Source organism: Armigeres subalbatus, chromosome 1 (assembly GCF_024139115.2).
Source record: "Armigeres subalbatus isolate Guangzhou_Male chromosome 1, GZ_Asu_2, whole genome shotgun sequence".
Lineage (NCBI taxonomy): Eukaryota > Metazoa > Arthropoda > Insecta > Diptera > Culicidae > Armigeres > Armigeres subalbatus.
In genome coordinates this window covers 302,713,012-302,736,802 of record NC_085139.1, presented here as the reverse complement: position 1 = coordinate 302,736,802, position 23,791 = coordinate 302,713,012, and the positions used below count along the sequence as shown (strand labels likewise).

Below are 23,791 nucleotides of genomic sequence, written 5' to 3'. Positions count from 1 at the left end.
CAGATAAGGGAACGCTTATCAGTGTGCCTTCGTACTTTCTTCTATAACTCCAGACCAAGTCCGGTTTTGCAATCAGTACTGTCGAGAACTTTAAGAACAGCAATTACGAAAGGGACTTTGATACGGAGGTAAGAGCAATCTTATGTGCGATAGAGATAATGTCGAGGGTTTTCGTTCTTCCTATTTGCGTCGAAATTTTGAGTAGAGTTACATACAATTGTTACTTGTATAAAATTAATACATGGTTGCTTGTACAGTTATGGATTATCCTAAGGAGTATTCGATCTAATTAACGTAAATCTAAGATTACTGGTGAAGTTGCATTGATGCGGTGTGCAGATCATCTAATACCTGCAAAAGTTTAACGGGGCTCGTTCAACTGATCACTGTTTCCAATGGAACAGGGTAGTGGCGGCAGTTTTCCTGCGTAAACAAACTGTCCACGTTTTCCGTCACTGGTTTGTTGTAGTGTGGGCAGAGACGGATCTTACTTCTATATTCCAGGGACTGCAGAATGATGTACTCGATATAAACCCGTGGAGAGTTCAGAATTCGCCACGTCAAAGGGTTCAGAAAGCTTGTATTGTATTCCCAACTTAGAGTTATTTTTCGGGGCTTGCCAACACTGGTTCCAGCCAACACTCGAGTGTAGTTCCGACCGGGTTCGTACAACCTGTAAATATGAAAAAAAAAAAAAGCTTTAATAAAAAAGTTGACATTTTCAAAAGGATAGAACTTACTCTGCATCTTTAGTGAACGCCATCTTATCAGAGTGTTCGCCCTTGCTACCATAAATATTCAAATGGAATATACCAATCTCGCCACCATGAATAACACTTTCCTCCGTATCGGAAATCTTGATCAGCACTTTGTAATGCGTCCTACAATACGGCTCCCCAGGACCGGTTATAAAGAAAGCCTGAATCTCCCGATTTCCAATTAATTGATTTGCTTCCTTCAAGCTCCGGTAGGTGTTGTAGCTATTGAACCCAAACCGGAAGCACATATGTCCATCCCGATCACAGTCGAAACAATCTCCTGCCAAAAACTGCTCGTAGCTTTCGCACGTGATCGCAGTGAACGGGCATTTGTCGCGAATACTCTCGATGTAGAACTCTATCGAACGGCCATGGCTGCAGCTGAAGAACTGAAACATGTTCGAGATCCACAACCCATCTTTCCGTTTCCTCAGTGACTGATCGCAACCGGGTTGGTTGAATCCTCCATTTGGATAAAAGTCCAAATGACCAATAGGTTCGTACAAACCTAGTCCGATCTTCGGAACGAATGGGGTCGCATCGCTGTGAACGATGTCCACGAATTTGGCATCCGTCACATCCAACCGAACGATCGGATTCGTCTCGGTGAAGGCCAATTCGGCAGGATCCATTCCGGTGATGCGACCGAGTTTTAGATTGAAGTCCTTCTGCAGGTAGTACCCGGTGTAGCCGGAAAGATGTGCCCCCAGAGAGTGGCCGATCATGTGAACGTTGTCCAAGTTTTTGAAGCGGAATTCTTCCTGTAACAAAATTGTAACGTTAGACATAAGGATGCTTGGATTAGGGTTAATCAAACCAAACTTACAGCAATTAAGTGAATCATGTGGGCAGCGATCGCTCCAACCAGTCGGACGTTGGCGCTGGCCTGGTTGTACGGTGGGCTCGAACCGCCTCCCCAGTCGATGACAATGCAGGTCGCCGTACCATCGACGTCCTGATCCAGCAGCAGATTGACCATCCGTTCGATCCATTTAGCTTTGCCCGATTCCAAGAATCCGTGAGTAAGGATGTAGATCCGGCCGGATGGGTTGATTCCCACCTCGTGCAGATAGTCCGGATCGTCAAGGTTTATGAATTTTGGGTAAGCTCGGGTTCGCTGATTGAACACCGGGAAACGGACGTTTACTTTGGCCGGTGACTCTGGGTAGAGAGCTATGGGACGGCGTTCGTCCGTCCAGGGTGGAGTAATTGGGAAGCATCCGTAGACTCCGTAGCAGGCAGGGTTATTTGGGTCTGTGATGGAAAACAGAGGAACACACTGTTATCATAAGGTTTCTACAGAACCCAATCGAGCTTATTTTGTAACGGGACGGGAAGGGGGAAATGGAAAGAACGAAACAACCTTCACTTAAGCGCTAGGCAGGTGCGAACCTGCCGCGAAGAAGCGTGTATTTCTCAAATCCCGTACCCGGCTAAAGCACTGAAGTCTTTTACTTAATAAAACCTTCAATCCGAAACCGAACAGAAAAACTCGAAACCGACGACAACTAACTCACAAAATGTACTACAACTCTAAGGTGGATTGGTGTCTTTTGAAGGTTTTCCAGATCCAAAGCATATACTTTTTCGAACCCGATAGTTAGCCACAGTTAGACCTTTTCCAAAGAAAAAATGCTATAGAATACTAAGTTGAAAAACAGGTAAGGTTCTAGTTGGAATATAGGGAGTTATTAGAAGAAGAAAGAAAGTAAGTGATTTATTTCAATATCAAAAATTTTCATTACAAAAGTTCTTTGTTCCAGATCGACAGTTATTTGGTTCCCTCGTACCCTAGACCTCACGCGGTTAAGTATGTTAAATGAAATATCTCTATATATAAAAATGGGTTTGCTATTCCTTTGAGGCATTATAGCTCACGAACGGATGAACCGATTTCCAAAATTTCCCCTCTGATAGGTTCGTCTGAGGATCAGCTGTGTTTCTATAAGCTAAGAGTTGATCAATTTTACGGGGATAGTTGAAAAATTGTAAAAATGCAACGATTCCATGAGTTCTGAAGCAATCATCAAACACGAACTGAAATCGATCTGGAGTGCGACGCTGCAATTAACTAAATGATTGACAGATCGAAAATAAAACCCAAGCAAGATCGGGCAGCTTCGACTATTTTAATATGAATTTAAATGAAATCCTGAATGAAATACCTATTGTAGAAAAAAAATTAGAAGGGTTGGGTACAAGACACTACCGCAAGGTAGACGTCACACAAAGTATAAGGGTCTGTTTACAAATTACGTAACGCTTTTGGGGGGAGGGGGAGGTCAAACTTGCGTTATACTTTGTTACACTAAAAGGTGGGGGAGGGGGTGGGTACATAATGTTACGCATAACGCGAATAAAAGTTAATCTTGAAGGTTTTTTTTAATCACTGATTGAAGTAATTGCTATGTCTTAATCACGACGATGAATACGTACTAACCTTTCCTCTTCACTACTATACTACGCATAATTGTCCCATGCTAGTCTTTGTAGTTTTTTACTTGTGAAGGCTATTTTGATGTTTTTGGGGAATCTTAAAAGACAGCGAGTTTTGTTCGAATAATTGTTGCTAAATTTCGAGGCATTTTCATTCTAAGCAATTGCACTTCAGCTCAACCACATATTAAGTTAAATTTAAAAATGATTTGTCTATCGTTATCGTTTTAGTCATTACCGAAATCAAGCACATAGCGGGACCGTTATGCGTAAAAGAACAAAGCGAATATTGTATTTCTCGAAAGAACAGTCCCGCTAAACTAAAATTTGAATGGCCATGGTCGCTAATTCTATTTTAGTTTTTACTTTACTAGCATAGCCTTGGTTTTAATCATGTTCCGTTCCTGTTCTAACAGTTTTCAATAAATACCAAAACCCACATGCTTCAGAGAAAGAAAATTGATTTAAAATTTTCTCAGTTACGCGTTATATGGGGGAGGGAGGGGGTGCGAAAAATGTTACTTTTTGTTACAAGGGGGGGGGAGGGGGTCAAAAACTCGGATTTTTGCGTTACGTAATTTGTGAACAGACCCTGGGTCTGTTCAAATATTACGTAACGCAATAGGGGGTGGGGGGCTGTTTTATTTTTGTTACGATTTGTTACGCAAAATATAGGGGGTGGGGGTCCTTCGAGAAATTGTTACGCGTAACAATTGAGAAAAAATATTTAAATTTTTCAAAGAATATTTATTGTTTTCAAAATAGCATGAAATACACAAAAAATAATGATTTATTGTATCGTGGTTCAAATTCTACCAAAAACAAGATTTTTCCAAAAAAAAATGTATTTGTTACGCGTTACGCATAGGGGTGGGGGTAGTTCTTAATTTTGTTACAGATTGTTACGAGGGGGTGGGGGGTTCTTAAAAACAACGTTTTTCGCGTTACGTAATATTTGAACAGACCCTAATGGACGCAGTGGTTCATCCCGAACAAAAACAAAATTCAAGTGTGATCATCATAATACCTGATGATATTGATGCGGGAGAAATCTTTAAAGTACCTTTAAGAGGGTCCTTGATTTCCATCGCCGAAGCAATTCGGAACATTTTTGGTAACATGTATCCTTGTTCCTTTTCAGAAATGAAAAGATACATAAATCCCCCGATTTTTTTAAAAGCCCTATTCACCATTCATTTTATCGTGGAACACCAATATTCTCATTTATTGTCAAAATTCCATTATATTCAATGGTAAAAACTTTGTTTTAAATGGTGCTGGAACAATAATATTTTAATGATATTTTTTATCCGGGTGACTTGCGATTACAATCTTCATAAATTAGCAAAGTAACCGCAAGTCTGTCACATTGCCATGACGATTTCCATTCTGTTATCGACATCCATTTGACCTGAGTGACAGTATTTTGCATTTCGTTAAATCAATTACAAATTGTCGGTATTGGAATATCTTGCCCTGTATCAGAAGGAAGTTTTTTCAATGAAGAAATTTCTCTGGTTTCACCAGCTCAGAAGTTATTCTACTACGATCGAAAATAAGTTGTATTAGACTGCTCCACCACTTAAATAAATGCTTTGAAAAGGTAGTACCTTCAAACTATTAGATAGATTGTTTAATAAATATAATATGAATTAAAAATTTGGAGGTTTTTGTGAACTTTTTTCTAAATTTAATGTATTTCATCGACTGGGACTAACGTGCAACGATTATTATATATTATAATATTTTAATATTATTATTGTATAATATTTCATGATCACAATTTGACTTGGTCTTCTTCTTCTCCATGGCTCTACATTCCAACTAGAACTTGGCCTGCTTTTCAACTTAGTATTCTATTAGCACTTCCTCAGTTATTAATAAATTGAAAGCTTTTCTGTGCCCGCCATTGCATTGCATGAGTATGTATCTTGTATGGAAAGTACATTGGTACACTATGCCCAGGGAGTCGAGAATGTTTCTTACCCGAAAACACCCTAGACCGGACCGAGAATCGAACTCGCCATCTCCGGATTAGCAATCCTACGCCTTTCCTCACAAGGCTAACTGAAGACCCAATTTGACTTGTTTTTTTTGGTTCAATCAAAGGTAATTGCCTTATTTCCGGGGATTAAACCACCCGACTTGGACGTTAATTTACAATGTTATGAAAACTCATATGAGGAAGATATTGATTTGGAATGTATTGATTCTTTCGATATTTTCAGACTTGACGTTATTGTTCGAGATTCAATTCCACACATTTCGCCAATATTTACATGTACACGTCCACATTACTCACGCTCCTCTAATGTGGACGTGTACAATACACATGTGGAAGTATTGGCTTGAGAAATGGATTGCGAGTGATTTGACTATGCGTCCAATTTGGGAATCTCGAGCTCGTTCAGTAGCCGCTAGGTTGCGAAGGCCGACGGAGGTCCTTCGTAGCTTAGTTGGTTAAAGCACCAGTCTAGCGTACTGTAGGGTCATGGGTTCGAGTCCCATCGAAGGGAAAGTGGTTAACTCCAATACATTTTCCAAATCAATATCTTCCACATAACGTTGTTATTTTTATTTAATTCTAAAAAAATTGTTTCAGATCAATTCCTCATTTCCCCTATTTATTACATGTTTTTACCCCACCCATATTTCGGAACGTGGACGTTCCCGTAAATATAATCAGGGAGCGAGACCATTTGGGCAGCACAACGTTAATAACTCGACCGCGTTCCAACCAAATGGTTTGATTGTTTGTACGTCACTAGATACCGACAGAAACTAACCATGTACTAAAAAACAAGTAATTCGGTTGTAATGCGCTCGAGTAATGAACGTTGCTGACGGGAATAGGGGGTGCTGCAACTGAATTATAAAGCTCTCATGAGCGAGCAAACTAGTTCGCGATCTTAAAGGTAAGCATTGCCTTTTAATTTTCAATACAAAATCGCATTGCTCTACTGAAACTGCATATATGTTCCATTTGAAAGGACAAGCTTCCACGTGAATAACATTTGGAGAAATGCTGATCGCGGTTTATTCTAATCATCATTTAATTGGTAAATGGTAACAACTACATTGGCATAAATATGCCAAAGCCCTGTAGCAACTAAATTTGAAATCCAACTGTAATATCTGTATGGATAATAATAATCAGTGCATGCGCTTAACTGCTGCGGCCAAATAATTATCACAATTATCCTAAACCAAACCTAAGCATATTTAATAGATCATTTTGAATATGTTTTCGATATGCATTCTAAGCACTAGTATTGAACTAATGGAATAAATGGAAATTGCACAGAAACAACAATGTGTATGATATTTTGCGAAGGGAGTATAGTTTTACTCGATGTGACTGACTTGCGGTTACTTTTCCGTATGGGACAATTTGACTTGATATTTTTTTTCACTTTTCTAGAACAAACTACTCGTAAAGAATAGCATAACATATAGTACATGTGAAAATAAAGTGAAATATGGTAATAACTGAAAATTGCCAAAAAGTCAGATGTGCTCGACTTGCGGTTAGCGGCAGTATTGCTCTGTTAGTTGTCGCTAACCGCAAGTCAGTCCCATCTGTATATGGATTCCATATACAGATTGGTCCTTGGAAAGGATTGACTTGTAGTTAGCGGCAATACAGCTGCTGCAATACAGGGTCGCTTTTTACTCGGATGGAATTCACCTCAATTTCCATAACTTTTCAAGGTGTTTATACAACAAAGCCACAAATCGGCCATCTTAAAAACCGCACGTAATTTTTTCATTGATTTTTCAAGAACAAGAGGTGAGAGAACCTGAGAGAACCATAACACTCATATGAGTGTAACATTGGTAGATCGTTTGTTTACTTATGTTAAACAATCGACTTGAATTTCAGCACTGTATGAAAAAATGATGATAACGCCAGATTTGGATTGGGAGTGGGAAGATCCACTAATTACGTAACGCAAAAAAATGCCATTTTTAGACCCCCCTCCCCCCTATGTCACGCTTTTTGTATGAAGCACTTGAAATTTTTGTATGGATTGTCACACTTCGAGCAACCATGACCCGTAATGCTGGGTAGACACCTTAACGTGGTGTGTTACGGGGTAAGATCTACCACGGTTACATTGCCAGCTACAGGTAAATCCTGACCCAACGATTACCTTTCTTTTTATCCAACTCCGTGGTACTTATGAGGGTGTCGCTAAGTCGGTGGTATCTCGTTAAGTAAGTACTACATCAACACTTCCTTCCTCTCCCTAGTTACGGTGAAGATGGGCGTGACCAGGAGTAGTAATCCTCATGCTTTTGTTATTTTTGTTCAAGACTAGAATTAAGGACCCCTCCCCTTCTTGATTTCTGATCTGATCTAGATAAGGATCTCAAAAGTTAAACATGAGTATCACTAGTGTCCAATCTACGAATTACACCGTAACAATGCTAATGCTAATGCTATTGTCACACTTCGAGCAACCACCCCTTCACTCCTACAAGCGTTACGTAATTTATGGATGCTCCCGTACACCAAGGTTTTTTTTACGTCGCTCCGTGTACCGCGTGAAAAAACCGCGCTATTTAAAAAAAACGACGTTAAAAAACCGCCGTTTTTTTATAAAAACTACGTAAAAAAAACCTACTGGAGGCCTAAGAAAATTTTATATGTTCGTGTCTACTGGGGACTTACAAAATTCTAAATTGGACGGGGCTTCTACCTATTTGTTCGCTAGGGGCTGTTCGTAGCTCATAGTACGCTAGTATGGATCGTGATACGGTACATGATCTTTGTGATATGAAACCAGGAATGTGTTCCGATCCCATTTTCCCCAATTTCATGAAATAAGGCCTTGAGATCTATACTGCCGCTAACCGCAAGTCGAGCACATCTGTATATGGGCCTCCATATACAGATGTGCTCGACTTGCGGTTTGCGGCAGTATACTCCTAACAAAAAGATCTATCTACCTGTTTCAAATATGGTACATGCTCTGTGTGACTCATAGAAGATATTATAATCAAAGCATAAGTTCTTGGTCATCCAAGAGATCCCTGAAGTAAGGCCTTTAGATCTACTTGTGTAACCAAAGCTCTATCAGGCTGTTTCAAATATGGTACATACACAGAAAAGATTGAGTTCAGAGCATAAGTGCTTGCTCATCCAAGAAATTCCCGAAGTAAGACCTTTAGATCCACACGCGTAACAAAAGATCTATCTGACGGTTTCAAATATGATACAAAAATGTGGTAATATGAAATTCACCACAAGCTTGATTGAATAACCACTTTTAATATAGTCTGATTTTTTATTTTTTATTGTGGGGTTGACTAAATGTTTCATTGAATCCAATGTCTAGAAACAAGCAAACTCGAACCGCGTACAAAAGCAACCCCAGTGTAGTGTGATTGTCTACATATGAATCGAATGCAACAACAGTGTAGGTACTTCGAATTGTAGATGTGTCAAAACATTGTGGAACAGAAAATTGTAGTGAATTAGGTGGAAATTGATGTATTGATAAATGGTTCGTAAATAAATGAATGAGGTGGATGACTTACATCACTTAAATTTAAAACAAAATGTATTCTATTTTATTTTATAAATAATGAAATTTAAATAGTAATAGGGTAATAGATGGACGGGTTCGAATACGGTGAGCCAGAATACATTATAGATCAAATAGTCGAGAAATGTAGGTAAGAAAAGTTCAATAAGGAGGTGTATCAAAAGATATACCGTCGAGCGACCGCAGAATGGGTAGCAGAATCCTAGAACGATCAGTCAAAATAAGAAGACGACGCACTAGAAGTGGGACTTGAGAAATATACTTTTGATGTAGAATTCGACAACGACCGAAAGTACGAAGATCGTTTACGTAAAACGGAAAGTACGGAGGTCGCATACCAGGTTAGCCGGCATTGATCAACGATTGAAGCATTTTAGAAGAACTTAGGCCGTAATACCATTTTGAAGCATTTGATTTTTTTTTTTCGAAGAAGAAGTAGAGATCATTGGAATGTCCCGTGTAAGTAATTATTTTTAATGAAATAATAATTTCTTGTAGTTGAAAATATCAGTGCAGTTTTTCTAAGGGTTCATTCGACAGCAAGATTCTATAGCTGATTGAATATCAGAACGGTCCGTCCGTTTGATTCTCTGACGATATGGTCTATTAGCTATCAGAATCCACACGTTTGATTTTTTTTTGTTTTTAGTCGAGGCGATCTGTTCGCTTGACTGTCCTAGATGGGACTCCGGTCCATCTATAATCAGAACGATCCGTTCGTTTGGTTCAAAAAGATGGAGCTTGAAAGTTCATCGTTTTGCAGAGCGGAGGAGGCTTCCGAGCCTCTTGAAAGGAGGCTTCCGAGCCTCTTAAAAGGAGGCTTCCGAGCCTCTTGAAAGGAGGCTTCCGAACCACTTGAAAGGAGGCTTCCGAGCATCTTGAAAGGAGGCTTCCGAGCCTCTTGAAAGGAGGCTTCCGAGCCTCTTGAAAGGAGGCTTCCGAGCCTCTTGAAAGGAGGCTTCCGAGCCTCTGGAAAGGAGGCTTCCAAGCCTCTGGAAAGGAGGCTTCCGAGCCTCTTGAAAGGAGGCTTCTGAGCCTCTTAAAAGGAGGCTTACGAGCCTCTTGAAAGGAGGATTTCGAGTCTCTCGAAAGGAGGCTTCTGAGCCTCTTAAAAGAGGCTTCCGAGCCTCTTAAAAGAGGCTTTGAGGCCTCTTGAAAGGAGGCTTCTGAGCCTCTTGAAAGGAGGCTTGAGGCCTCTTGAAAGGAGGCTTGAGCCTCTTGAAAGGAGGCTTCTGAGCCTCTTGAAAGGAGGCTTCTGAGGCCTCTTGAAAGGAGGCTTCTGAGCCTCTTGAAAGGAGGCTTCTGAGCCTCTTGAAAGGAGGCTCCTGAGCCTCTTGAAAGGGAGGCTTCTGAGCCTCTTGAAAGGAGGCTTTGAGCCTCTTGAAAGGAGGCTCTGAGCCTCTTGAAAGGAGGCTTCTGAGCCTCTTGAAAGGAGGCCTGAGCCTCTTGAAAGGAGGCTTCTGAGCCTCTTGAAAGGAGGCTTGAGCCTCTTGAAAGGAGGCTTCTGAGCCTCTTGAAAGGAGGCTTCTGAGCCTCTTGAAAGGAGGCCTGAGCCTCTTGAAAGGAGGCCTGAGCCTCTTGAAAGGAGGCTTCTGAGCCTCTTGAAAGGAGGCTTCTGAGCCTCTTGAAAGGAGGCTTCTGAGCCTCTTGAAAGGAGGCCTGAGCCTCTTGAAAGGAGGCTTCTGAGCCTCTTGAAAGGAGGCTTCTGAGCCTCTTGAAAGGAGGCCTGAGCCTCTTGAAAGGAGGCTTCCTGAGCCTCTTGAAAGGAGGCTTCCAAGTCTCTTGAAAGGAGGCTGAGCCTCTTGAAAGGAGGCTTCTGAGCCTCTTGAAAGGAGGCTCTGAGCCTCTTGAAAGGAGGCTCTGAGCCTCTTGAAAGGAGGCCTGAGTCTCTTGAAAGGAGGCTTGAGCCTCTTGAAAGGAGGCTTCTGAGCCTCTTGAAAGGAGGCTCTGAGCCTCTTGAAAGGAGGCTTCTGAGCCTCTTGAAAGGAGGCTCTGAGCCTCTTGAAAGGAGGCTTCTGAGCCTCTTGAAAGGAGGCTTCTGAGCCTCTTGAAAGGAGGCTTCTGAGCCTCTTGAAAGGAGGCTTCTGAGCCTCTTGAAAGGAGGCCTGAGCCTCTTGAAAGGAGGCTTCTGAGCCTCTTGAAAGGAGGCCTGAGCCTCTTGAAAGGAGGCTTGAGCCTCTTGAAAGGAGGCCTGAGCCTCTTGAAAGGAGGCCTGAGCCTCTTGAAAGGAGGCTCTGAGCCTCTTGAAAGGAGGCTTCTGAGCCTCTTGAAAGGAGGCTTCTGAGCCTCTTGAAAGGAGGCCTGAGCCTCTTGAAAGGAGGCTCTGAGCCTCTTGAAAGGAGGCTTCTGAGCCTCTTGAAAGGAGGCTTCTGAGCCTCTTGAAAGGAGGCCTGAGCCTCTTGAAAGGAGGCTCTGAGCCTCTTGAAAGGAGGCTCTGAGCCTCTTGAAAGGAGGCCTGAGCCTCTTGAAAGGAGGCTCTGAGCCTCTTGAAAGGAGGCTTCTGAGCCTCTTAAAAGAGGCTCTGAGCCTCTTGAAAGGAGCCTGAGCCTCTTGAAAGGAGGCTTCTGAGCCTCTTGAAAGGAGGCTTCTGAGGCCTCTTGAAAGGAGGCTTCTGAGCCTCTTGAAAGGAGGCCTGAGCCTCTTGAAAGGAGGCTCTGAGCCTCTTGAAAGGAGGCTTCTGAGCCTCTTGAAAGGAGGCTCTGAGCCTCTTGAAAGGAGGCTCTGAGCCTCTTGAAAGGAGGCTTCTGAGCCTCTTGAAAGGAGGCTTCTGAGCCTCTTGAAAGGAGGCCTGAGCCTCTTGAAAGGAGGCTTCTGAGCCTCTTGAAAGGAGGCTTCTGAGCCTCTTGAAAGGAGGCTCTGAGCCTCTTGAAAGGAGGCTTCTGAGCCTCTTGAAAGGAGGCTTCTGAGCCTCTTGAAAGGAGGCTTCTGAGCCTCTTGAAAGGAGGCTTCTGAGCCTCTTGAAAGGAGGCCTGAGCCTCTTGAAAGGAGGCTCTGAGCCTCTTGAAAGGAGGCTTCTGAGCCTCTTGAAAGGAGGCTTCTGAGCCTCTTGAAAGGAGGCTTCTGAGCCTCTTGAAAGGAGGCTCTGAGCCTCTTGAAAGGAGGCTTCTGAGCCTCTTGAAAGGAGGCTTCTGAGCCTCTTGAAAGGAGGCTTCTGAGCCTCTTGAAAGGAGGCTTCTGAGCCTCTTGAAAGGAGGCTTGAGCCTCTTGAAAGGAGGCCTGAGCCTCTTGAAAGGAAGCCTGAGCCTCTTGAAAGGAGGCTTCTGAGCCTCTTGAAAGGAGGCTCTGAGCCTCTTGAAAGGAGGCTTCTGAGCCTCTTGAAAGGAGGCTCTGAGCTCTTGAAAGGAGGCTCTGAGCCTCTTGAAAGGAGGCCTGAGCCTCTTGAAAGGAGGCTTCTGAGCCTCTTGAAAGGAGGCTTCTGAGCCTCTTGAAAGGAGGCCTGAGCCTCTTGAAAGGAGGCTTCTGAGCCTCTTGAAAGGAGGCTTCCTGAGCCTCTTGAAAGGAGGCCTGAGCCTCTTGAAAGGAGGCTTCCGAGCCTCTTGAAAGCAGGCTTCCGAGCCTCTTGAAAGGAGGCTTCCGAGCCTCTTGAAAGGAGGCTTCCGAGCCTCTTGAAAGGAGGCTTCCGAGCCTCTTGAAAGGAGGCTTCCACGCTTCTTAGGAAAATTATTCCTAAGAATTCTTGAAACGAGGGTTCCGATCCCCTTGAAAGGAGGCTTCCGAAACTCTTGGCAGAAGGCTTCTGAAGCTCTTGAAAGGATGTTTATGAGCTGCTTCGGAAGAAGCCTCTTGAAAGGAGACCTCCAAGCTTCTTGCAACGAAGCTACTAAGCTTTTCGAAAAAAAAGGCCTTAATGTCTCTCAAATGAAGGCTTCCGAACCTTAAGATTCTAGATTTTAGTTTAGCTGCATATTATTTTGTCTCGATCAAGTAGATTATATTGACGATTCTTAAATTTGATCATCAATCTTTTTTTCTCTTCATACATTGCACTGCTTGGGATTGACTCGATCTAAAAGTGTATGATTTACTTATTGCCATGCATATTATGTACAATACAAAGTTTTAGAATAAAAAAAATATTGTAACCGTTTGGTTACAAATTGTGGTTCAATCAAAGGTAATTGCCTATTTCCGGGGATTAAACCACCCGACTTGGACGTTAATTTACAATGTTATGAAAACTCATATGTGAATATGTACGTTATGTGGAATATATTGATTTGGAAAATGTATTGGAGGTAACCACTTTCCCTTCGATGGGACTCGAACCAAATTGTGGATTTTTGTTTTGTCATTATGTTGTTGTTTCGGAACCTTCACGTTTCTTGTGCAATAACAGTAGATGCTACCACAGAAACGTTAGGGATTGTACCGCTGTAATTACATGAGGAAGCTACCAAAATCCAACATGGCATCATGATGTGCAAATGTCATGTTGGGTGAAACAGAAATGAAAATAGCGGGAAAATATGGAGGGAATTTCTTTTAAAAGAGGAGCCATTGCCCAAATTCGGCCTCTTTAATATCAGGCGTCCGTGTGCTGAAGAAGTGTTTTTTAAAAAGTACAGTTGATACAGTGTGTGAGAATCCCCCCCCCCTTCCTAGCAGGAGCTAGATTTTATTATTGGGAAAACCTGTTCAGGTAATTCGACACTGTGCACTGGAAAACCCGGTTTTAATCTCTTTTGTTTCTTCCTCTACCTTTTGTGGTAGATTCCGCTCAGCACACGGCTCGGCCCGCGAAGCCAATCGGCTTCCGCGCCTAACCGTAAAAGATCGTGGATCCTCAAAGGAGGACCTTTATCTCGGGCCGTAGGCCCTAACTGAAAAGGAGATTTCCCCTCTCAGCCGTCCAAGGTGGCGTCCCCTCTCAGCCGTCCACGGCCGGCCGATCGCGCCTACGAGGGAAGACGCCTGCCCACCATTGTCCAGCAACGCCCGCTGGTCCCGTCGGACGACGATCGTCCGCATAGCCGCTCGCCTCGCTATTCCGGCGAGATTTCTGGCCGCACAGCTGGACAGGAGTCGCTGTGCCGGCTATTTCGGCCCCGTCATCATCAGCAGCAGCGGTATGTACCGGTACGATCGATTAAATTAGGATACACTTAACAAATTAACACACAATTTGATTACACAGAACAACACACACACGCCACAATTAGGAACCAATAAATTATACAAGAAAAGTGAAAGTTCCTGTGTTGTTAGTTTTGTTTACCGCGAAAAACCCTTGATTACCCAGTAGTTAGCCGACCCTGGGATTGCCGGAGAGTCTCTTGTGTCCTGGTCTGGCCTGGCTATTGCTAGTTGTCGATTAGTAAAAGGGGGATTTTCAATATCAAAATTTTGTTTAAAAGTTTTTATTGGAATTGTAATACATTCGACATTACGCATTTTTGTTCCAGTTACCCCGATTAGTACATGTACCCCAGGTTGAGAACCGCTGACCTATGCCATCAGGTAACTGGCAAAAAAAATAGCAATGAATTTTACCGAAGTGACAAATGGTTTACATCTGCTAGTAGTCGTTGATAAAGGTATCCAGAAATATAAATAAGTCATTCACAACTGCTAGTAATACTTTTTTCAAACTAAGACACTAAGAACCACGTGGTTTTAAGAAGAAAAGTGACAAGACTAAAGCTAGTGTCAAAAAGTACAGTGACCGTTTTCAGAATACCCAACAGAAATTGTGTAGAATAATCATTGGAAAATCTTTGTAATTCCCATGATATATTCTTTGGAACTTCCACTCCCAAGTTCTTTGAAATTTTGTGAAGGAAATTCATTGGAATTTTCATGGGAAAGTCTTTGTAATTTTTATGAAAGTTCATTGGAAACTCCATTTTAAAGTTTTTCGGATTTCTTCCTTTCTGAGAAGAGGTTTCTAAACCAAGTAACCATTTTTGCATTCGTATATCGTGATGCTAACATGATGATACTCCTATGCCTAGATAAGTTGGGACCCGAAAACTTCCTAGATCGGATCGGGAATTGAACCCAGCCACCTTTAGCATGGCATATCCTACCGCACGGCTCCAAAAATATTTAAAATCTATTCGAGTTCAAATTGCAGTCTACTGTTATGATGAAAAGTAAAATAAAGACTTACCCGCACGGTACTCTTCGTTCATATCCGGATATCGAGTTACCAAACTCTCTTCCTTATAATTCGACAGCAACATAAACGTAGGTAGCAACAGTCCCGTTCCGTTCACCAAATGCATCTTGCCAGCTGTTCTTCTGCATCAATTATATCACTCTTTGAGGATTATTCTTCTTGAACTGTAATCTCTTCCACTTGCGTGCTCCAATATGTTCTAAACTGTCCCTGTATTCACTTAATAACTCAGTAGATCAAGTTCAGGCTGGCGCGGCGATTAGAACCTCAATGAGTCGGCCCCGTCAATCAGTGTCAGCAACTCGGAAAATCACCTCGCGAAAAACGCAGAATACTACTTCGGTACCGACGTCAAAATACAAACGATTAAATTTCGGTCAAGAGTTCACAGACGAGCGCGGTGCACGCAAAGTTTCTTCATCGGTACCGCAACGTGCTGATAAGGAGCGTCTGGTCTGGAGCGATACGGGAAGAAAGTTGATACTTTCCACACTTCCTCGTTCTGTATGATGTTCGATGCCTCTTGAAGGAGTTATGCACGACTTGGTATTTACTGACCAACGAGGCAGAGTATGTTAGCGCGTCCAGTTTTGTTCAATGACTGATTGCGACCGATGCAAAAGTGGCAGTATTTAACGACGACCGGGTCGGAATACTCTTCGGGAATCTCTGAGACGCGATCCATGAGAGCAAAACTCACGTGGCCATGACAACGGCGCAAGGCGTCCCATCGAACATATTTTGTAAGTGGCTCTAACTTACTCATATAAAACGAATATAAGTCGTGTTCAAGTGAAAAGTTTTGAGAACAAGAGAGCGAATTCATCGCGATCAGTATAGAGACAGAGAAAGGGAGAAATCAATTGATCTGCGATGAATCTATTTTGGAGTTTGTTTGGACACGTGTTCCAGTTGTAACCGAAAACGATTGACCGGTTACTTAACCTTCCCAAGGCATTAAAAAAAAGTTACACATTGTGCATTAGCGGGTCAAAAATGACCCCAAAATGAAATCGCTCCCAAAAAGTCATTTTCAAACCGATTCTCAATCTTTTGGAACCAAATTGAAGGTATGGATTCCACGGATGTCATTACGGACAGATTTTTGCACTTTGGCCATTCTGGTTCCCAGGAATCGATGTTGAAGGAGCATAGATTCTTAGGCCAATTTTTGGCGTGATTTCTTGCCTATCGAAGGGTGATTTTTGAAATGCTCATTAATTTGCGTAGCAATAATCCTAATAGAATGTAGCCATTGTCCATTTCCATGGATCAACACAATTCCTGATTATTTCACGGTCCAGTGTCCATCCGGAAGACCCGGAACATCCGTAGAAGTAATCAATTCATTGAACTCATCCTAGAAGAGTGCAGTTTTCACAAAGCTTTTGATTATCGTATTCTGAGTAACAAATGATTGTGGTGGCCCATTTTGATGGACCTGAGTGGCCACCGGAGGTCGTCCGGAAGATCCGGAACACCCGTAAAAATGGTCATTTCATAAAACTTATCATAGAAGAGCGCGGTTTTTTCCAAAGCATTTCCTTATAGTACTTTGAGAAACAAATGATTGTGGTGACCCATTTTGGTGGACCTGGGTGGCCACCGGAGGTCCTCAGGAAGATCCGGAACGTCCGTAAAAATGGTCAATTCATGAAACTTATCATAAAGGAGCGCGGTTTTTTTATAAAGCTTTTCATTATCGATCTTTGAGTAACAAATGATTGTGGTGACCTAATTTGATGGATCTAAGTGGCCACCGGAGGTCTTCCAGTAGATCCGGAACGTCCGTAAAAGTCAATTATCAAACACATCATAGAAGAACACGGTTTTTTCCAGAGCTTTTCTTTATAGTACTTTGAGTAACAAATGATTGTGGTGACCCATTTTGGAGGAACTGGGTGGCCACCGGAGGTCCTCCGGAAGATCCGGAACATCCGTAAAAATGGTCATTTCATAAAACTTATCATAGAAGAGCGCGGTTTTTTCCAAATCATTTCCTTATAGTACTTTGAGTAACAAATGATTGTGGTGACCCATTTTGGAGGAACTGGGTGGCCACCGGAGGTCCTCCGGAAGATCCGGAACATCCGTAAAAATGGTCATTTCATAAAACTTATCATAGAAGAGCGCGGTTTTTTCCAAAGCATTTCCTTATAGTACTTTGAGTAACAAATGATTGTGGTGACCTATTTTGGTGGACTTGGGTGGCCACCGGAGGTCCTCAGGAAGATCCGGAACGTCCGTAAAAATGGTCAATTCTTGAAACTTATCATAAAGGAGCGCGGTTTTTTTTCTAAAGCTTTTTATCATCGATCTTTGAGTAACAAAGGATTGTGGTGACCTAATTTAATGGATCTAAGTGGCCATCGGAGGTCTTCCAGTAGATCCGGAACGTCCGTAAAAGTCAATTATCAAACACATCATAGAAGAGCGCGGTTTTTTCCAAAGCTTTTCATTATCGAACTTTGAGTAACAAATGATTGTGGTGACCCATTCTGAACGACCTGTGTGGCCACCGAAGGTCCTTCAGAAGATCCGGAACGTCCGTAAAAGTGGTCAATTTATGAAACTTATCATAGAAGGGCGCGGATTTTGACCTATTTTGGTGGAACTGGGTGGCCACCGGAGGTGCTCCAGAAGATCCGGAACGTCCGTAGAAGTGGTTAATTCATGAAACTCATGCTAGAAAATTGCGTTTTTTTATTGTCGAACGCTGGTCATTTTGATAGACCTGAACGGCCACCGAAGTTCCTTCAGAAGATCCGGAGCGTCCGTAAAAATTGTCAATTACGAAACTTATCATATAAGAGCGCGGTTTTTTACAAAGCTTTTCATCATCGAAAGTTGAATAACAAATTATTGCGGTGACTCATTTTGATGGATCTGAGTGGCTACCGGAGCTCCCCCAGAAGATCAGGAACGTCTGTAAAAGTGGTCAATTCATCAAACTTATCATAGAAGAGTGCGTTTTTTTCGAATCTTTTCATTTTCAAACGCTGAGTAACAAATGATTGATTAATTGCATATTATTCGGCAACTCGGTCGTACGAAAACCATTTTTTTGTTAAATATCTTGGCTGTGCATATGCACATCACATGTTTCGAAATGGACAAATTGATATGAAATTTGCGTAAAAGAATCCACGTGTCTTGGAGGGACTCGAACCCTCATCCTCCTACTCTCTAGATAGGCGTGATAACCCCTACACAACAAGACCACTTAAAGGTCACGTTTGCGTAATATCCATCAGAATCTGAGTACCAACCTCCACCGTGGTTAGCTCTTTTTTTGCAAATTGAATATCTTTCGGATGCTTGATTTGTCCAATATCCACATGTGCTTTACTGTTGTATATCCACAGTCAAGCGAGTGCAAGTTGTTTATTAAACGAGAGGATCGCACTATAGCCCCCAACAACGGGCTGGGCGGATTGTATAGAGTGCGAATCAATCACACAAATGGTTATGGTGACCCCGTGTGATAGACCTGAGCGGCCACCGGAGGTCCTCCAGTATATCCGTAAAAGAGGTCCGTAAAAGAGGTCAATTCATGAAACTCATCATAAAAGAGCACAGTTCCTTCCTAGCTCTTCATTGTCGTACTCTGAATAATAAAATATCCCATAAAGTGGTCAATTTTTGAACAGTCAGCGGGGTCTTCCAGAAGATTCGGAGCATCCACAAAAGTTATCAATTTAAAGAAATTCATCCCAGAAAAGAATTTGTAAAAAATATTTCTGTTATCGAACTCTGAGCAAGACACGAAGGAATGTCGTGACCCGTTCTTATTTACCAAAGTGACTATCGGAGGTCTTACGGAAGATACGGAACATCGGTTAAAGTGGTTAATTGATGTAATACATACTAGAAGAGCCTAGACTCTGAACATGAAATTATTGCCGTAAACTTTTCTCACGGATGTGAGTAGCAACCAAAGGCCCTCCGGAAGATCCGTATCACACGTAAAAGTGATCAATTCATAAAACCCACCTTAGAAAAACACGCCATATAAGAGATGATGAAGCACACGATTCTTCTAAACCTTTTTATTTTCCTAATTTTAGAAACAAATGATCGTAACCAATTCGCATGGATTGCCCATTGTATGTCTTCAAGTACATTCAGATCACTTGTCATAGTTTTCCTATTTTCGTATCCTAAGTAATGAATGATCGTTGTAACCCATTCTCAGGAACGTTTGTAGTCACCAATGAAACTCCGCAAGACCAAAAAATCTGTAATTATAGTCAATTTATAAAAATTATGGTGAAACAAATTTTTTTTTTTGGAAGGACGATCACATTAACCCAGAAAATATTTTCAAGTATGGTTAAATTTGATTCCATGAATCGATATTTAGTCATAAATCATCGACTCATGAAAGTTTGACTTAAAATAAAAATTTACTTTGGTTGAATCTTTTGACTACTTTTGGTCAAAAATTTCTTGCAAGATGATGGATCATTAAAAACCTATCTTATAATTTTAAATTTTTATTAACAGGGAGTCTATAATGGCAGCAAAAAGGTTCAACTATGATAAAAAGAGCACCTGAAATTTTCATAAATTTTTAGGGTGACAATATCAGGTCAAAAATATGATAAAATCGTGCCGAAAACGAGAGAAAATCGAGGGTAGACAAAATCGCGAAGTGACAAAACTGGGTCGATACTGTATTATTAGACTAACATGTTGAAACTTTTGTGCCCAGGGAAGTCGAGAAAATTTCTAACTTAAAAATTTGCTAGACCGGACCAGGAATCGAACCCCGCCACCCTCAGCATGATCTTGCTTTGTAGTCACGAATCTTACCGCACGGGAAAGGGGCCCCCCGCAGAAAGCATCACAACAACCTTCATGAGATGATCAATAAGTAGAATAACAAACACTTTCAAAAAATCGTGTTCTAGTAGGATAAGTTTCAAGTGTTGACCAATCCGTAGGAACTTTAGGAGGACATCCAGTGATCACTTAAGTCATGTATATGGATCACGAGAGGGCCATCACTGACCATTCAAGTCCATAACTGAAGGTCACGACAAAAATGTCTTACTCAGATTGCGATAATAGATTTTTTGTAAAACCATGCTCCTATGATTCGAGATTCGTTAGTTTGCAGCTTTTAGGAATATTGTCGGCATTATTCATAAAGCAGTGACCGCTCAGGTCCATAAGAATGGGTAACGATAATTTTCTATAACTCAGAGAATGTTAATGAAAAGCTTTGGAAAAGCCTTCTATGGTGGGTTGCATAGAATGAACATTTCTACGGATGTTCCGGATCTTAGAAAGGACCTCTGGTGGCCACTCAAGTACATTTAAATGTGTCACCACGTTCTTTTGTTACTCAGAGTAGCTTTGTAAAAAATGCACTCTTCCATGATGAGTTACCCAGGGCCTTCAAAAAGGGTCATCATAATCATGTATTACTCAGCGTTCGGTGATTCAGCTATTCTATGGTGAGTTTTATGAATTGATCACTTTTACGGATGTTCCGGATCTACTGGAGGAACTCCGGTGGCCACTCAGGTCCATCACAATGGGTCACCATAATCATTTGTTACTCGTAGTTCGATAATAAAAAGCTTTGAAAAAAACCGCGCTCTTCTATGATAAGTTTCATAAATTGACCATTTTTACGGACGTTCCGGATCTTCTGGAGGACCTCCGGTGGCCACCCAGGTCCACCAAAATAGGTCCCCACAATCATTTGTTACTCAAGGTACTATAAGGAAAAGCTTTGGAAAAAACCGCACTCTTCTATGATGTGTTTCATAAATTGACCACTTTTACGGACGTTCCGGATCTTCTGGAGGACCTTCGGTGACCACACAGGTCCATCAAAATGGGTCACCACAATCATTTGTTATTCAAAGTACGATAATGAAAAGCTTTGTGAAAACCCACGCGCACTTCTAGGATAAGTTCCATGAAATGACCATTTTACGGATGTTCCGGATCTTCTGAGGAACTCCGGTGGCCACTCAGGTCCATCACAATGGGTCACCATAATCATTTTGTTACTCTTAGTTCGATAATAAAAAGCTTTGGAAAAAAACCGCGCTCTTCTATGATAAGTTTCATAAATTGATTATTTTTACGGATGTTCCGGATCTTCCGGAGGACCTCCGGTGGCCACCCAGGTCCACCAAAATGGGTGACTATAATCATTTGTTACTCAGCGTTCGATAATGAAAAGCTTTGGAGAAAACCGCGCTCTTCTAGGATGAGTTCAATGAATTTACCACTTCTACGGATGTTCCGGGTCTCCCGGAGGGACACTGGACCGTGAAATAATCAGGAACTGTATTGATCCATGGAAATGGACAATGGCTACATTCTATTGGGATTATTGCTACGCAAATTTATGAGCATTTCAAAAATCACCCTTCGAGAGGCAAGAGATCACGCCAAAAATTGGCCTAAGAATCTATATGTTCCTTTAAAATGAATTCCTGGGAACCAGAATGTCCAAATTGCGAAAATCTGTCCGTAATGACATCCGCGGATTCCATACCTTCAATTTGGTTCCAAAAGATTGAGAATCAGTTCGAAAATGAATTTTTGGGAGCGAATTTAATTTGGGGTCATTTTTGACCCGCTAATGCACAATGTGTCACTTTTTTTGTTGTGGCGTTCCTAGAGGTCGCTGAAAGCTGGTTATCACACCAAAATTTTCATTTCCAAAAGTTAGGAAAAGTCAGAAAATTTCAACGTCCTATCTCATTTGATTACAAAGCTACAACGTTTTTAAATCATCTCTGGGCCAAAATAGACCCCAATGCACTAGGAAGGTTAAAATAGAAACGATCCTTGTCCTTCCTTATCAAAGTCTTCCATCAAAACAACAGGATGTGAAAATAAGTTGTTAATTATAGTTGTAATATAAACATTTTAATGACGCTTCTTAACTTACATTTAGCAACTACTCCGTGGTACTAGCTGTTGTGAAAAATAAAAGAATGTCAACAGAAAACTATGTTGTTGTTGTTAATAATACAACATGGTTTTGAATCTTTGTTTACAAAAGCAGATAAGTCGTTTTGAAAATTGGATATTGATTAGTCCCATTGCATAGTTTCTACGCATTTATGCCTAGCAGTGAATAAATTCATCTTTATTTCAAATTCTGTTGTATTATATATAGAGCAACGCTTGTTGAAATAGATTTTTTTTGGTGAGTTGTGTCAAACTACCACTCCCAGTGTAGGGGCAAATCGAAGAGTTTTCATTCCAAGTTATTGGACTTTGGTCTAACCACTTGAATAATCATATAAGGTTACGGGTATATGGAGACTAGGTGGCTCAAAAACACTTTTTCAGTTTTTTTATGGGTCACCCTTTTATTCGATTCTATTTGATGCCCTGATGTTCTGGACAAAGTTTCAGCCAAATCGGTCAACGTTTGGGCGGTGCTAAACTCGTTAAAAGTTTATATGGAAAAATATATGCAGAAACATCCAAAAACAGTGGTTTGCAGTTGGACGGCACAATTTACGATGAAGAAGCATGATACTCATTCAGTTCTAGTAGAATTAAATACATATTGTTATGCTGAAAACCGCGAGAAGATTAGAGCTCATTAGGCAAAGATATTAGCATTTTACTTTACTTTTTACTTTACATTTTACTTTATTTCTTTTCAAAGGTAAAAGAAACGAAATTTGCTCAAACCCCGCTTCAGAGAAATGCTAATAACTGGACAAACTCTAAACTTCTCGCGTTTTTCTGCATAACATTCTGTATTAAATTCTTCAAGATCTGAATGAGTATCATAGTTCTTCATCGTAAATTGTGCCGTCCAACTGCAATTCACTGTTTTTGGATGTTTCTACATACATTTTTGCATATAAACTTCCAACGAGTTTAGCACCGCCCAAACGATGACCGATTTAGCTGAAATTTTGTCCAGAGCATCAAGGCATCAAATAGAACCGAATAAGAGGGCGGCCCATCAAAAAAATTGAAAAAAGTTTTTCCCATACTAATTTGAGCCTCCCTAATGGAGACGCATGGTACATTTGTGCAACGACTTCTTATTACTAAACTTGATGGTAAAATTCCAACAGATCTGTGAATCAAATAATTGTAGAAGTATGCTAGCTAACATTTGTATGACAACTTGTATTAAGCAACACGAATCTAATAACATATTGTTTTGAGACGGGTAGCCCAAGCTAGTAACCGATGGCAAATGCCCCAATAAGGCAATACCAATTGTAACTTTTCACTTTTCAACGCAATTTATGCAAACTTTGTGTTATTTGGTAGTCCAAAAAGTCACTAATGCATTGTCTGTGAATAGTTATGTAAAAAATATTAAAGAGAACACATAAAAAAGCTTTTTTGAAAAGTCGTTATTATAGGTATTGCCTTTACCAAAGACGTTTCATAGCCCTTCATTAGTTTTTATCTATCCCATAATAAAAAGCTTACAAACCCCTATGTACTGGACATTGTAAAACCAGCGTAAGTCGATTTAAGCAGGTTTGAATTACATTTCGATAGTTTCCATATCGTTTGGAAGGAACTGCTGGCTAGTGTCCAGTTGGTAAGGGCATATCATCATGGCTACACTGGATCGTTTTAACCAGTGAATCTTTTTTTAGAAAAACGTTACATTACATTTTTGAAGATGGAAACAATTTAGGGAGACTGCTCCTGGATTTCATCTCATGGCTCCGATATTCATCCCATCAAAAACAAAGCAATAAAAAGGTAATTTAGTGATTTTTTTTTTCAGCAGTCAGCACACATGGTGCCGTATTTCTGTGTTTCGCGATGAGATGAATATATGTTCAGTGAGATGGAGATCGGAGCAGTTCCCCTATATCATAAGTACTGAGCGGACCGGCCCGATCTCGTTTGTGGTTTTTTTTTAACTGCAAATCGTTTGTTTGATTGCAGCGTGGCACTCTAGATCG

At 41.2% G+C, this 23,791-nt stretch overlaps 1 protein-coding gene across 1 annotated transcript; it reads right to left on the bottom strand.

Annotated features, from left to right (window-relative positions):
* Positions 1–202: 202 nt before the first annotated feature.
* On the bottom strand, positions 203–15,461 carry LOC134207834 (pancreatic lipase-related protein 2-like). Its single transcript, XM_062683784.1, has 4 exons — positions 14,856–15,461; positions 1,585–2,012; positions 741–1,519; positions 203–673 (listed from the first exon to the last, which is right to left on the bottom strand). The coding sequence occupies exons 1-4, from the start codon at positions 14,968–14,970 to the stop codon at positions 376–378; spliced, it is 1,620 nt and encodes a 539-aa protein (XP_062539768.1). The 5' UTR covers positions 14,971–15,461; the 3' UTR covers positions 203–375.
* Between the last annotated feature and the right edge of the window lie 8,330 nt (positions 15,462–23,791).

Bases quoted from the DNA above. Each gene is read 5' to 3' on its own strand.
- LOC134207834 (XM_062683784.1), bottom strand. From the start codon at position 14,970: ATGCATTTGGTGAACGGAACGGGACTGTTGCTACCTACGTTTATGTTG. The intron at 2,013-14,855 runs GTAAGTCTTTAT...TTTCCATCACAG, and splicing joins GAACGAAGAGTACCGTGCGG to ACCCAAATAACCCTGCCTGC. The intron at 1,520-1,584 runs GTAAGTTTGGTT...ATTTTGTTACAG, and splicing joins ACATGATTCACTTAATTGCT to GAAGAATTCCGCTTCAAAAA.